Consider the following 15,484-nt stretch of genomic DNA (forward strand, 5'->3'; position numbering starts at 1 on the left):
GACTACTGGAAAAAAACTGAACTGACGAACATTTCCATCTCAGTCTTTTAAAGGCTGTAAAATAGTGAAATGACAAAAATATATATGCACAGTTTACTTCTGTCAGAGACAATAGTAACCTGTGTTGGACTGGTGTACTGTCCAGCAGGAGCCATAGACTCTCCTCTGCTCCATCGTGCAGTATCCGAGGATAAGCACCAGCGCCAATGGGCGTCATGGCCTATATAGGACTTACAAGACCAGAGAGACGATAGTGTTTCATTATCACTGTTGACAGTGAGTAAGGCGAAATGTTGTATGCACTATTGTACAAAATAAAAGTCCTACACAGGCTCTGGGGCCACGTTTTTCCCAGGTTACGATAGAATAGAGAACATGAGAATCTATTATTCCCTTCAAAGGGACATCGGCCCATCACAGGTTACTCCCACAATGAAAGCCAGTACCCATTTACAGTTGGGTGGACGGGGGCAGTGCAGATCAAGTGTCTTGTCTAAAGATGCAGACAGGTAGTATGAAGCGCTCCTACTTAAACAAACAAAAAATTACCCTGAATTATTCAGTTCAACCTGAGTCAGATTGTTTTCAATCCATGATGGTTTCATTTAGGGTGAACTATAGTTAGTTTAAGGGTCCACTAGGGTGCTATTACCCTAGAAGAAGTCACAGAGGTAGTCAAAAAACTCTTTGGTGGAACGTCGCCGGGGGCAGATGAGATTCGTCCTGACTTGCTGAAGTCTCTGGATGTTGTTGGGATATCATGGCTGACACGCTTATACAATGTAGCATGGAAGTCAGGGACAGTACCTCTGGATTGGCAAACTGGGATGGCTGTCTCCACCTTTAAAAAAGGGGACCAGAGAGTGTGTTCCAATTATAGGGGAATCACACCTCTCCGCCTCCCTCAGTAAGTCTACGCCAGGGTGCTAGAGACTTAGACTGCTAGTTGACCCACAAATTCAGGAGGAGCAATGTGGGTTCTGTCCTGGTCGTGGAACAATGGACCAGCTCTTCAACCTTACAAGGATAATAGAGGGGTCTTGGGAGTATGACCAACCATTCTACATGTGTTGGAAAAGGTATATGACTGGGTCTCTTGGGGTATGCTGTTTGGAGGTGCTGGGGGAGTGTGGGGTGCTGGATTCGATGCAACATGCTGCAACATGCGGCCTCTATATGACCAAAATAGGAGTTGTGTCCATATTCTTGGCATTACATCAGACCTGTTTCCGGTGGGTGGCGGACTCCATCAGGGCTACCCCTTGTCAACAATCCTGTTTGTGATATTCATGGACAAGATTTCAAGGCCCAATCAGGAACCGGAGGGTGTCCAGTTTGGTGACATCAGAGTTGCATCTCTGCTTTTTGCAGATGATGTGGTTCTCTTGGCTTCATCAGGCAATGACCTCCAATGCTCACTGAGCAGGTTTGAGGCACAGTGTGAAGTTACTGGGATGAGAATCTGCACCTCTAAATCTGAGACCATGGTCTTCTGTCGGAAAATGGTGGATTGTCCCCTCTGGGTCAGGGGAGAATTACTGCCCCAAGTGGAGGAGTTTAAGCATCTCGTGGTCTTGTTCACGAGTGTGGGATGAGCTGCTTGCTCTGCTGCCACCGTGACCCAGTCCTGGATAAGTGGCTGAAAATGAATGAATGAATGAATGATTACAGTTAGTAATAGTATGTGTTTATATCTAGTTTTTGTTGAGTGTATATGTGTGTATGTGTGTTTGTGTTACATCAGTTAAACTTTGTCAGTTTACATGAGATTTTCTGATGACTGCTTTGGCTTGACAGCGTGCCTGTTGCACTGACAGTGGCAGAGATTCATGATTAGGACTATACATCTTGTTCAATGTTTATGACATTGTCTTTTTTCCCATCAGCTCCATCTCTAAAGAGTTTTTCGTAACCATGATGTCACTACACACTCCTCCCCTCTCTCGCTCTGGGTCCTCCCCTTCGAATGTGGGTTTAGCCAACCGCAGTGGCTCCTCCGCCACCCCGCCCACTTCCCTCAGTCTTCGTTCTTCGTACAACCAACTCCTTGGACATGACATCATCAAAGAGGCCACTGGAATGAAAACTGGAAGCTCAGCCACTTTGCCAAAAAGCCGTCAGAGGTATGCAATGACCAGCTTGCAGAGTGCCATGGGGATTAGTGAAAATTCTGCCCCATCTTCCAAAAACCAACCTGTTAGTAGAGGGAGGGGCCTCCCGAAAAAATCCTCCTCCAGTTCTGCACTCTACTCTTCTTCTTCTTCCTCCTCATTGTTTAATACAACCAACCCAAAACTGGCAAAGAATGGCGCCAACATGCAGCGACGGGCCGAGAGCCAGCAGATGGAGCTGAGCAGGGCCACAACTGAGGGCAAAATTCACAATGATCTCATCCATAACCCCAGCTGTGACTGGATGGAATTTAAACAAGACAATTCACAGCTGCCTCCGTTCCGTAGAAGAACAAAGAGCTTCCTGGAGTATCATGAGAAGGGCTGGGATCTGGACCTCAGCTGGGGAAACAAAGAAGAAACGAAGGAAAACAAGCAGCAACCCTCTCCAGAAAAGGAGCAGGCCAGCCCCTCCAAGGAGAGGGAAAGTCAAAAGGAGGAGAAGACAAGCAGCAGACAAGTCTACCAGGAGCAGAAGGAAGAGGTGGAGGCAGTGGTAGAGGAAGAGGAAGAAGATGAGTCTACGCCAACGCCTAGACAACCTTTGCTACCAGTGGTGGTTGAGGCCCCTCTCTCCTCCTCCTCTGCTTCTTCTTCCACTAACAGCCCAGATTGGATTCCAGACAACCAAAAGCCCCTACTGATCCCAGCTACAGGCCAGACTGTGGAGGAGCCGTTTATGCAGGGTCAAGCAAGCCCACGAAACACTGGAAGTCCAGCTAAGCCTCCTCGAAGCGCCCAACCCAGGGTGATCAAGGTGGAGCTTCACCCAAACAATGAGAACCAGTTCCTGCAGCAGTACCCACAATCCTCCCCTAAACAGGCCCGAAGTGGGGAGAGAAGTACTCCAACTAGAAATCAGACAACCGCTTTGGTGCCAGATGTTGAACCAGAGAGTGGAAACCCTAAAGTGGGCTTAAAAATAGATGTGACACCTGACAGTCCATCAGAGGATGAAGACTCCAGCTGGACCACCCTGTCACAGGAGACACCGTCACCTCAGACGCCACACGAGAAAGGTTTGGCATGTGTGTGTTTGTCTTTTTTTATATCTGCCAGCATTTAAAGATCTCTCTATTAGATCCTTATTTTTCAAATGCTCAATTTCTGTCTCTCCTTCCCACGGACTGTCTGATCTGGAAATTTACCAAAAGGCTCCGCTCAGGCAAGTTACTCCAGCAGTACTGCAGCAACCTTTAGGGCCCCTGTGAGCCATCTTATGGTGCAGAGCGATTATGGATAGAATGGAATGCTGCAGATTGGAGGGTGTGAAAGAAAAGGAGGGAAAGCAGAATGTGTGACAAAGAAAGCCTAAAAAAAAATCATAGAATGAGCATCAGGAAAATGAAATGAAGAGAAAGACGTGCGGGGGGGGGGGGGGGGGGGGGATAAGATACGATATTCCTTTATTAGTCACACATGTTGAAATATATTAAATATATGATTATCAGTTGGGTCCTGCTATAGAGATGATGCGCCTGACTTGCCATGACAACTTGGACTAGTTGGTCATTCCTTAAATTCATGCCATCCATCCTGGTCCATGAAAATGACACAGTATGACATGTATACTTTGATGATATACAGCATTTGTAGTTTCAATGTTTTTGCGTGTGTACATACAGTAACAGTGTATCTGTCACCCCTCAGCAGATGTTTGGGGAGAGGGGGACCTACCGCCCGGCTGGCGTGAGATCTCAGACTCCTCTGAGGTCTATTTCTGGCATGTGCCAACAGGCACCACACAGTACCACCGACCTGTTTCCTCTGTCATCCAAAGCACATCTCCTAATGCTGAACCTGACACTCAGAATGATCCACAACAGGAAACCATGGACTGTCTGAAACCACCCAATGAGGTGAGAGGATGAAATTCATACACGTGCAAGATACTCGAGAAAGGACATGCCACTGTTTTATGCCAAGATATACAATCCAGAGGGAGTATATAATAATCAGTGATCATGGTAAAAGATGAGTGGTCAGGATCAGAGGTTAGTGATGAGGATCAAAGGTCAGCAATCAGGATCAAAGGTCAATGATCATAGATCGGGATCAAAAGTCAGCAATCATTCTTACATTGCATGTCTACCTGCTGTACTCACACCTAATTATTTAATTCAGGTGTTTTCCAACTCCTCATTGGCTGAGCATACCTGTCAGAGTTTGCTGTGGGTGAAATGTGATAGGAAATGTCATAATGCTAATGTTTTATAATGCTACGTTACCATGCTAAAAAATATGTTCCTCTTCAATGAACGACTTTGTTACCAAGCCCACAACATACACACTTTGGCAAGCAAATATCTTGACTGAAGCAATCTTCAACATGTTGGTGACTAACATGAGACCTCTGTCCATGGTTGCCAATCAAGGTTTCAGTTGTTTTTATTTTTTTGTTAGCACATACCAAATGTTTAAAGAATGCTTGCTCGTCAGCACTTGGCCAAACCTTATTTTTAGACAAACAGACCAACAAGTGCCCAAATACACACTAGTACATTTAACAAAGACTATCAAAGTACCCGTCCTTCCGACATTGAAGAAAGAGTGTACTAATCATGAGTCACTGACCTGGGAAATTAAATAACAAACAAAAATAGAGAATTTTGTAAAGTCCTAATAATTATGAAATGACTGACTCTGTACTGTAATAAAAATGGATTTAACTTTAAAATTTTTCTGATTGTGTTATGCCTCACTTTGTATGACTGTTTTTTAGACTGTAGAATGATGTAGTTGTACATATGATTTAAAGTATAACTAAATAACAAACTAAAAGAGAATTTTTTTTAAGTCCAAATAATTCTGAAATGGCTGACTCTGTAGTGTAATGAAAATGGATGTAACGTTTAATTTATTCTGATTATGTTATGAATTTGTCAATAAAATGTATCTGTCACAACACCAGGTGGTTGTAAAAGACATTTGCAGCAGTAACAGTGCCACCTAGTGTATACGGAAGTATGATGGGAATGACAGATTATAATAAATTATGAGAATGCATGAAATTCAAGACAAGACTGGGGCGAAAGTGTAATAAAAACATGCTGACATTTGTTTGCAATAAATAAGAAGCAATGCTTTCATAAAACTATACTTTATGCATACTATACTATACTATACTATAATTTATGCATCTTTTGGGGGGCCCTGCCCTAGCCCTATTTTTGGCATCAAAACATAGCACCCAAACCATAATAGCTGGCGCAAATGTGATGGCAGATTTGGAATCTGTGGATGTTTTTGCCCAAGAAAACATCTTCAGATAATTTTCAATGACCTACCTTGATGAAATACGGATGAAAAAAAGCAGTGGTCAGTGACAATGCATTGAGTGTCATACATGGAAACTGGACAGATTAATACTCGCTCGCGCGAAAACACCATCTGGCAGAAATTGGTGATATATCACAGATCAGCGATTCTAATTAACTGCAAATTGTGGGCAATTAAGGGGATTTGTGAAAGAGACATGATATGCGTCCATAACTACAGAGGATATGGGATGATCGAAAACGTAGAGATGATGTGTGAGGTGAGCAGATCCAGAGCACATTGAGGATAAAAAATGGGACCTTCACGCTTAATATATAGAAGAAAAAGGTACTGGGCTTGAAAATGACAACTGCATCACTTGGAAGAAAAGTTGGTCAGCCAATACTTAGCAACAAGGACACTTGGAAATGCAACATCAAGCATGGGAAGGCTTTGGAAGAGTTGAGCTCTGTGATTAATGATCGCAACAAGTGCAGAGCCCTAATCTTCAACATCTGCTGCAAGATTGACATTAAAATAAAAGGAGACCACAAAAGAAAGTGTTCAAAGCACCATAATAGACAGACAATTACTAACCTTAATATCTGGTGAACTTGATTGTTTTACTGTATTTCTGCGTGTGAGGCTATAAAAAAAGTATCATGTGGAACCCAGCAGTGGTACTTGTATAGTAGAAGATGAGACCCATTAAGTCCAAAAAGATCACATTAAAGTGGTGTATTGGATATTTTATGTTTATGGTAACACATTATGATTAAAGACATGAATCAAGGCAGTTTAAATGAATGTTTGAAGCTGTGATGGGCCAAGTTATCATTTTGGACAGCACAGTAGATTTGTGGTTAGCGCTCTTGCCTCACAGCAAGAAAATCACAGGTTCAATTCCCACCTGTGGCCTCTCTGGGTGAAGTTTGCATGTTACTAGAAATTGTGTATATAAACAACTGTTTTCACGTTTGAACAGAAATTATGACAGTTGTATTTATAACAGTTTCTAAAGGACTTATATCACTATATAAGACACTCACACATTACATAGCTAGTTTTCTGAATTATAGTTTGTATATGCATCAACATATATTTAATCATTTTGAAGGAATCTTTATAATCATGTCCTTTATCATTGTATTCTAAGTTGATTCACTGTGCCCCGTGAATTAGTGTCCAGGGCACAGTGAATCAAACACCTGTAAATTACACTTGGGGAGACTTAAATAACACAGCCTTATAAACAATAACTTGCTGGTTTCTATCCACAATAAAATGACCTAAACCTATGCATAATCATGGGCACAATTTGGTGGGGGGTAGGGGGGACATGTCCCCTCCACCGATTCAACCAGGGGGGACAGAATATGGTATGTCCCCCCCACCTTCTGACATATATGTGTGTACTTGAAACATGCTATGTCAGTCTTATGTGCAAAACCATGTCAGAATAGTATCTTTGTTTCTACAAGTTTGTATTTTTAGCAGCATTGACTTGTTTACACCTGTTTCTTGTTTGTCACATTTGGAATTTTCTGGGACTGCATTTGCCCAGATTTGAAACAAAAATAGTTGCCTCTAGGGACTAGTGGTCTACACATAAGTATCAATGGACCACATGCTAATTTACTTAATTCTGAAAGTTAGAAAAGGTAATCAGAAAAGCTATCTGGGACCTCAGAAAGCCCATCTGCAATTATTGCTTATCTCCAAAATCAGTCTATGCAAGCGAAATTATGTTCAGTATGAGTGTTGTCATTAGTGCCACTTCGAAATTAAATTCATGATAAGTCATTTATCCTAAACTTGTGATCTGTTGTTTTTTCAAACTTATGCAAAAACAAATCTTGAAAAAAAAATACAGTATGCGATAGTTAATAATTATTAAGAGCCTGTTCTTTCATATTTATGAATACATTTTACCACATTGCAGTTGTTTTTTTAATGAAAACTCAACCTATCTTTTTTTTTTTTCGAGTTCTACACATGTGGTGATACCTTATTTACACCAGGATGTTAATAAAATCAATGCTGGCTATTCTCAGAATAAAGTACTTATATCCACAGTTTCAAATTGCATAAGTCAAATGGTGTCCACTTTATGGTCTTCTCAAAACATTAAACTTACTGTTCTGGATGCTCAGAATGCATCTGAGCTTATTTAGAAACCGTTGGCTTCTGGGGGCCTAAAGTGGCCCCCAGACCCCCAGCCTATGGACTTCGGCCCTGTGGGCCTCGCACTTTGTCCCCCCAATTTCTAGTTCTGAATTGCGCCCTTATGCATAATGTGTTTATGCTGCTACAAAACAACATTTCTGATCCACTGTGCCCCGGCTTCCCCTACCATTTGTGTAAAATGCCATAAAAAATGTGAAAAGCAGCTTTCTGTGTTTGAATCCGCCCACAGCGCCCCAGCAGTCTGATATCTGACAGCTCTGTGGAGGCCGTCCCCTCTCCCTGTGGCTCCTCCCGCTCATCCGCCTCCTCGGCCTCCTGCACCCCCTCCAATGATGTCATCTCTTCTGGACAGCTGCTCAGCGCCACCACCTGTACAGCCAATGTAAGACTCAAAGCCCCAATAGATCAAATAAAGACATTTTATAATTTTTATTTGATTTTACTTTTGTTGATTCATTTGGGTCTGGTTGTGAATAAGGATCACTGATGATAATGCAGGAATTAAAAGGAATTGGATTTTTATTGCCACCACAGGGGACAACAAAATGTTCAGTTCACCATCTTGATGACAATGGTTTGTGCTGCTGTTTTAGAATAAACTGAGTAAGGTATTGATGTCTTTATAATTCAATTTGTCAAAAAAAAACTTGATGTTGTGTCATCAAAATTTTATCCATATATATTCCAGAAATATACATTCTAAATGTATTCAACATTGTCTCAGCTGTTCCTTCGTTAATGTGTGTGTGTGTGTGTTTTTCTGAATATGTGCCTCTCTCTGTAGGAGCTGAAGGACTACCCAGTCTACCCAGATCCCAGTCTGAAGGCATTTGAAGGGGCCACTCTCCGCTATGCTTCACTTAAACTAAAGTAATACTCACAGCCATACCAGATAACAAAACGCTTTGTGCAACCTCAACAGATAAAAATAAGGATGTTTTTACAGTTTAATATGAGACTTGACCAACCACACAGTGACACCTTTTTATGTCTGATGTTACCCTGCAGTCCTCCAGCCCAGCTGGAGACGGTGGACCTTAACAACACCTTTTCTGATTCGGAGGCCATGGTAAGAAAATAGCACAGCCGATGCATTTTTAAATTACAGGCTTTTGGGATTTTTTTTTTTTTACCAAGTGTACTTACAACAAAAGTGTTTATCTAGTCAAACAACAATGTTGTTCACATGGAACATGTCCCAGAGCACTACAGGCTGCATCACATCCAAAATAATTTGAGTAAAAGCCTCCAACTAACTGCTACAGTTTGTTCTGTTAGTTTATATTGGTACATAGGGTTTTGATCTAGGTGATTCCTGAAACGGGCTTCTTAAAACAGAACAGTTACATGTTCCTGCAGATATCAAATCAAATCAATTTTATTTATATAGCACCAAATCACAACAAACAGTTGCCCCAAGGCGCTTTATATTGTAAGGCAAAGCCATACAATAATTACGGAAAAACCCCAACGGTCAAAACGACCCCCTGTGAGCAAGCACTTGGCGACAGTGGGAAGGAAAAACTCCCTTTTAACAGGAAGAAACCTCCAGCAGAACCAGGCTCAGGGAGGAGCAGTCTTCTGCTGGGACTGGTTGGGGCTGAGGGAGAGAATCAGGAAAAAGACATGCTGTGGAGGGGAGCAGAGATCAATCACTAATGATTAAATGCAGAGTGGTGCATACAGAGCAAAAAGAGAAAGAAACACTCAGTGCATCATGGGAACCCCCCAGCAGTCTAAGTCTATAGCAGCATAACTAAGGGATGGTTCAGGGTCACCTGATCCAGCCCTATCTATAAGCTTTAGCAAAAAGGAAAGTTTTAAGCCTAATCTTAAAAGTAGAGAGGGTGTCTGTCTCCCTGATCTGAATTGGGAGCTGGTTCCAGAGGAGAGGAGCCTGAAAGCTGAAGACTCTGCCTCCCATTCTACTCTTACAAACCCTAGGAACTACAAGTAAGGCTGCAGTCTGAGAGCGAAGCGCTCTATTGGGGTGATATGGTACTATGAGGTCCCTAAGATAAGATGGGACCTGATTATTCAAAACCTTATAAGTAAGAAGAAGAATTTTAAATTCTATTCTAGAATTAACAGGAAGCCAATGAAGAGAGGCCAATATGGGTGAGATATGCTCTCTCCTTCTAGTCCCCGTCAGTACTCTAGCTGCAGCATTTTGAATTAATTGAAGGCTTTTCAGGGAACTTTTAGGACAACCTGATAATAATGAATTACAATAGTCCAGCCTAGAGGAAATAAATGCATGAATTAGTTTTTCAGCATCACTCTGAGACAAGACCTTTCTAATTTTAGAGATATTGCGCAAATGCAAAAAAGTAGTCCTACATATTTGTTTAATATGTGCATTGAATGACATATCCTGATCAAAAATGACTCCAAGATTTCTCACAGTATTACTAGAGGTCAGGGTAATGCCATCCAGAGTAAGTATCTGGTTAGACACCATGTTTCTAAGATTTGTGGGGCCAAGTACAATAACTTCAGTTTTATCTGAGTTTAAAAGCAGGAAATTAGAGGTCATCCATGTCTTTATGTCTGTAAGACAATCCTGCAGTTTAGCTAATTGGTGTGTGTCCTCTGGCTTCATGGATAGATAAAGCTGGGTATCATCTGCGTAACAATGAAAATTTAAGCAATGCTGTCTAATAATACTGCCTAAGGGAAGCATGTATAAAGTGAATAAAATTGGTCCTAGCACAGAACCTTGTGGAACGCCATAATTAACCTTAGTCTGTGAAGAAGATTCCCCATTTACATGAACAAATTGTAATCTATTAGATAAATATGATTCAAACCACCGCAGCGCAGTGCCTTTAATACCTATGGCATGCTCTAATCTCTGTAATAAAATGTTATGGTCAACAGTATCAAAAGCAGCACTGAGGTCTAACAGAACAAGCACAGAGATGAGTCCACTGTCTGAGGCCATAAGAAAATCATTTGTAACCTTCACTAATGCTGTTTCTGTACAATGATGAATTCTAAACTCTGACTGAAACTCTTCAAATAGACCATTCCTCTGCAGATGATCAGTTAGCTGTTTTACAACTACGCTTTCAAGAATTTTTGAGAGAAAAGGAAGGTTGGAGATTGGCCTATAATTAGCTAAGATAGCTGGGTCAAGTGATGGCTTTTTAAGTAATGGTTTAATTACTGCCACCTTAAAAGCCTGTGGTACATAGCCAACTAATAAAGATAGATTGATCATGTTTAAGATCGAAGCATTAATTAATGGTAGGGCATCCTTGAACAGCCTGGTAGGAATGGGGTCTAATAGACATGTTGATGGTTTGGAGGAAGTAACTAATGAAAATAACTCAGACAGAACAATCAGAGAGAAAGAGTCTAACCAAATACCGGCATCACTGAAAGCAGCCAAAGAGAATGATATGTCTTTGGGATGGTTATGAGTAATTTTTTTCTCTAATAGTTACAATTTTATTAGCAAAGAAAGTCATGAAGTCATTACTAGTTAATGCATCTGTCCAGGCTGTACCCCGCTTCGCGCTCTATGACTGTTGGGATTGGCTCCAGCCCCCCGCGACCCTTAATTAGACTAAGCGGTTGAAGATGAGTGTGTGTGTGTGTTTGTATGCAGATATCTTCAAAAAACTGACAGCAAATTAAAAAATAACAATGATAAAATACTAATTGACAGATGTTTAATTAATTATTAAGATCCTATCTATCAGTCAATCAATGATATAAAATATTTACGTTTTAACGGCGTCTGCGGGAGGTCGTGCATGTATATGTACATGAGCTATTGACAAGAGCGGAAGTTAGCTTTGAGTTAGCAGAAGTTATCATGCACGCTAACGTCAACTAAATGGCTTCTGAATCACTTTAGGCATTATTAGCCTCCAAAAACAGTGTTTTTGGTTTTAGAAGTGTTTAATTCTTGCTTGCATTTACATAATGTATGATAAAGGTGTTATATTTAGCCAGAAACAAAGCAAAGTTAGCAGCTAGCGACACCAGGGAGTGTCATCACCACGCTAACATTTGTGAGCTCATGCCATAAAATTAGGAACAGAATGCAACATTTTAACCTCTTAAAATACAGTGAGGCAAATAAGTATTTGATCCACTGTTGATTTTGCAAGTTTTCCCACCTACAAAGAATGAAGAGGTCTGTAATTTTTATCGTAGGTACACTTCATCTGTGAGACACAGAATCTAAAAAAAAATCTGAAAAATTACATTGATTTTTAAATAATTTATTTGCATTTTATTGCATGAAATAAGTATTTGATCACCTACTAACCAGCAAGAATTCTGGCTCTCACAGATCTGTTAATTTTTCTTTAAGAAGCCCTCTTATTCTGCACACTTTACCTGTATTAATTGCTGCCGTTTGAACTTGTTACCTGTATAAAAGACACCTGTTCACACACTCAATCAATCACACTCCAACCTGTCCACCATAGCCAAGACCAAAGAGCTGTCTAAGGACACCAGGGACAAAATTGTAGACCTGCACAAGGCTGGGATGGACTACAGGACAACAGGTAAGCAGCTTGGTGAGAAGGCAGCAACTGTTGGCGCAATTATTAGAAAATTGAAGAAACACAAGATGACTGTCAATCTTCCCCGGTTTTGGGCTCCATGCAAGATCTCACCTCATGGGGTAAGGATGATTCTGAGAAAGTCCAGAGCAACACAGGAGGTCCTGGTTAATGACGTGACGAGAGCTGGGACCACAGTCACAAAGATTAGTAACACACAATGCCGTCATGGTTTAAAATCCTGCTCACACCAGCACATGTCCAGGCCTGTTTGAAGTTCACCACTGACCATCTGGATGATCCAGAGGAGGCATGGGAGAAGGTCATGTGGTCAGATGAGACCAAAATAGAGCTTTTTAGCATCAACTCCACTCGCCGTGTTTGGAGGATGGGAACAACCCCAAGAACACCGTCCCAACTGTGAAGCATGGGGGTGGAAACGTAACTTTTGGGGGTGCTTTTCTGCAGAGGGGACAGGGCAACTGCACCGTATTAACGGGAGGATGGATGGGGTCATATATCGTGAGATTCTAGCAAACAACCTCCTTCCCTCAGTAAGAGCATTGAAGATGGGTCATGGCTGGGTCTTCCAGCATGACATTGACCCCAAATACACAGCCAGGGCAACTAAGGAGGGGCTCCGTAAGAAGCATTTCAAGGTCCTGGAGTGGCCTGGCCAGTCTCCAGACCTGAACTCAATAGAAAATCTTTAGAAGGAGCTGAAACTCTAAACCTGAAAGATCTGGAGAAAATCTGTATGGAGGAGTGGACCAAAATCCCTTTTGCAGTGTGGGAAAACTTGGTCAAGAACTACAGGAAACATCTGACCTCTGTAACTGCAAACAAAGGTTTCTGTACCAAATACTAAGGTCTGTTTTTCAAATGGATCAAATACTTATTTCATGCAATAAAATGCAAATTAGTTATTTAAAAATCGTACAATGTGACTCTGTTTTTTTTTTTTTTTGTTGTTTTTTGATTCTGTCTTTCACAGTTGAAGTGTCCCTATGATAAATCTTACAGACCTCTCCATTCTTTGGAGGTGGGAAAACTTGCAAAATTGACAGTGGATCAAATACTTATTTGCTTCACTGTACATCAAGGTTAGCCATCTCTGAACTTGTCCAAGCTCTGTGTCCCAAGTCCCAAGAATGTTCCTTGTGAATCTGAAGATTGGCAGTAATAGGACTGGATTTATACTGAGCACAGACGGACGGATAGAAGGATGGATGGATGAAATACCTTCACAATACCTGATGGCCATATTTGATGGCCTCGGGTAACAACATTGATTTCTATTGAATTACTAGATGGAGGACCAGGGCGATCCGCTCATTCGCTGGCTGTTGCCAGAGCGCCGCCATCTTGGTTAGCATCTGGCAACCAGGCATTAACAGAAATCGATGTACATTATCAATGTTTTCAAGAGAGTTTCACCATTAATCTGCATTTTCCGTGCTATTACTGTGCTGTTACATTTATTCAAACTCATTCCCACATTTGTACAGCCAATATTTGTCAAAACAAATACAGAAGATCAGACTAGTTATATAATAGACGTGAATGAATTTGTTGGTCACAGTCCAGATACTGTGAAGAGTTCACCTGGAGTTAGGAATTTTGTTAATTCTATCCCGACCACTGAAGTCATTATCTTTATCAAGATATAAAATAATACCATCAGTTTGTCAAAGAGAAACATATTTAAATAAATTACATCTGCCACAACACAAGATACTAGTCCGATCCTTAATTAATTTCATTGTGAAGTTAAAGATGGGAAATAGTCAAGGGTGAAAGTAAGAACTTCGCACGCTCGCATCATATTAACGATATTAATATTAAAGACTGCTTTCAACCCACCTGCGGCACCGCTTTTATGGAGCACTCACATGAAATAAAACAAAACAGCAATGCCAGTCGCCGGTTTTATCTATATTGAAGTTTTCCCCTTAAGTGTGTGTTAACTCTGATTGTGTGCGCTCCACTCCACCAGGATCCGAAAGGATATGGAGTATATCATAGAGAAATTAATCTCATTCATGTATATTCTTATATTAGTAGTGGAATAGCGATATTCAGGGTTTGGTCTGCAGTGGCTCTGTAATCAGCTGTTTCTGCAGCGCAACTCCACTTTGATGCGTGAACCAAATGAAGCAATGCTTCGAACCAATAGCTCGTTGGTTCTTTGATTCGCTGCTCTTCAGAAACGGCAAGTCCGCTTCTTAACTCCTCTCAAAGCCGTTAAAATATTGTGAGTCACTTTAGTGTGAATTAAAGTCATTAACTGGGACTCTTGTCTTGTTGTAGTCAAGAAGCAAGAATCGTCCTCTGTTCCGTTGTCTGCAGAGACAGAGTCCGGTCGGAATTAATAACTTCAAAATGAATTGCCACTTTAAATAAAATGACACCTCTTTAAAACGTATTGCAGACAAGAAACTACAATCGAGTAAAATGTTTTATCTTCCTAAAATGAGACGTCCTGCATTCTTTATGAATTAAACTGATGCTGACGTGAAGCACAGCCAGCTCAGATGTATGGAAAGACATTCATGCCAATAATGTCTGAAAGGAAATGCTTTTGACAAAAACTACAGATTTTGTTTATTCCTATTCATGTCCAGAGATCAAGGATCCACCATGAAGAGTTTATTATGTCCAAAGTTTAAGGATCCAGTGACCAATTTCATATTTATTTACTTTATTCGATTTATTTTTCATGATTTTATTAATGTATTTCCATTAGTGACAGACAGTTACTAAATTTGACACATTCAGTTCGATAAGATTCAGCTTGACACATGAATACTAGATCGCTATTGTTTGAAATTCATCTGTGGAGGAAATAGTAATGATCCTGGCTTTAATGTCATTGCGGCAACTCATAATTTGTGGACAAAAACACAGTTATGTGACACCACTATGCGGTTGTGTGTACTGTAAAAAAACTGATTTTGGTGCGATTTCAAGGTTATGAGGATTTTGTGTTGATTTTATGGATTTTCTCACTTGGTTATACAGGTGGACCCTCAAAGGGGTTGACGTGTATGGGAAAACCTGAAGAAAAAACCTGAGGCTAATTAAAAAGGGACAAATTGAGATTTATGAAAGTGAGACTTCTAATTGTATCGCTAAATGAATGGTGAGATATTTATCACAGCATTCAGTCAGTAAAACTGAAGTTACTATTTTACAGAATACAGATCAACACAAAAACTAAATTTTCTAACCTTTATTCAGCAATTTTAGTCATTTCCCCACATCATTAATATTACATATAATACTCACTTATGAAAGCTCGCTCCACAATCCTTTGTCAGCTTGATGCTGCACAAAATGGCATTT

General features: G+C 40.8%; 1 protein-coding gene across 3 annotated transcripts in view; it reads left to right on the forward strand.

The window, feature by feature from the left end:
• LOC117519877 (amyloid-beta A4 precursor protein-binding family B member 2) overlaps positions 1 to 15,484 on the forward strand; it is a 123,867-nt gene that overhangs the window by 8,972 nt on the left and 99,411 nt on the right. For 2 of the 3 annotated variants that reach the window (XM_034181144.1, XM_034181146.1), the window contains exons 2-6: positions 1,887 to 3,190; positions 3,822 to 4,030; positions 7,846 to 7,998; positions 8,401 to 8,486; positions 8,625 to 8,685. In XM_034181144.1, coding sequence (XP_034037035.1) covers positions 1,915 to 3,190; positions 3,822 to 4,030; positions 7,846 to 7,998; positions 8,401 to 8,486; positions 8,625 to 8,685 — 1,785 coding nt within the window. In that variant the 5' untranslated portion in view covers positions 1,887 to 1,914. The remainder of the gene's footprint in view (positions 1 to 1,886; positions 3,191 to 3,821; positions 4,031 to 7,845; positions 7,999 to 8,400; positions 8,487 to 8,624; positions 8,686 to 15,484) is intronic. The other variant, XM_034181145.1, reaches the window with a different exon arrangement.

This window comes from Thalassophryne amazonica, chromosome 11, assembly GCF_902500255.1.
Source record: "Thalassophryne amazonica chromosome 11, fThaAma1.1, whole genome shotgun sequence".
Classification (NCBI taxonomy): domain Eukaryota; kingdom Metazoa; phylum Chordata; class Actinopteri; order Batrachoidiformes; family Batrachoididae; genus Thalassophryne; species Thalassophryne amazonica.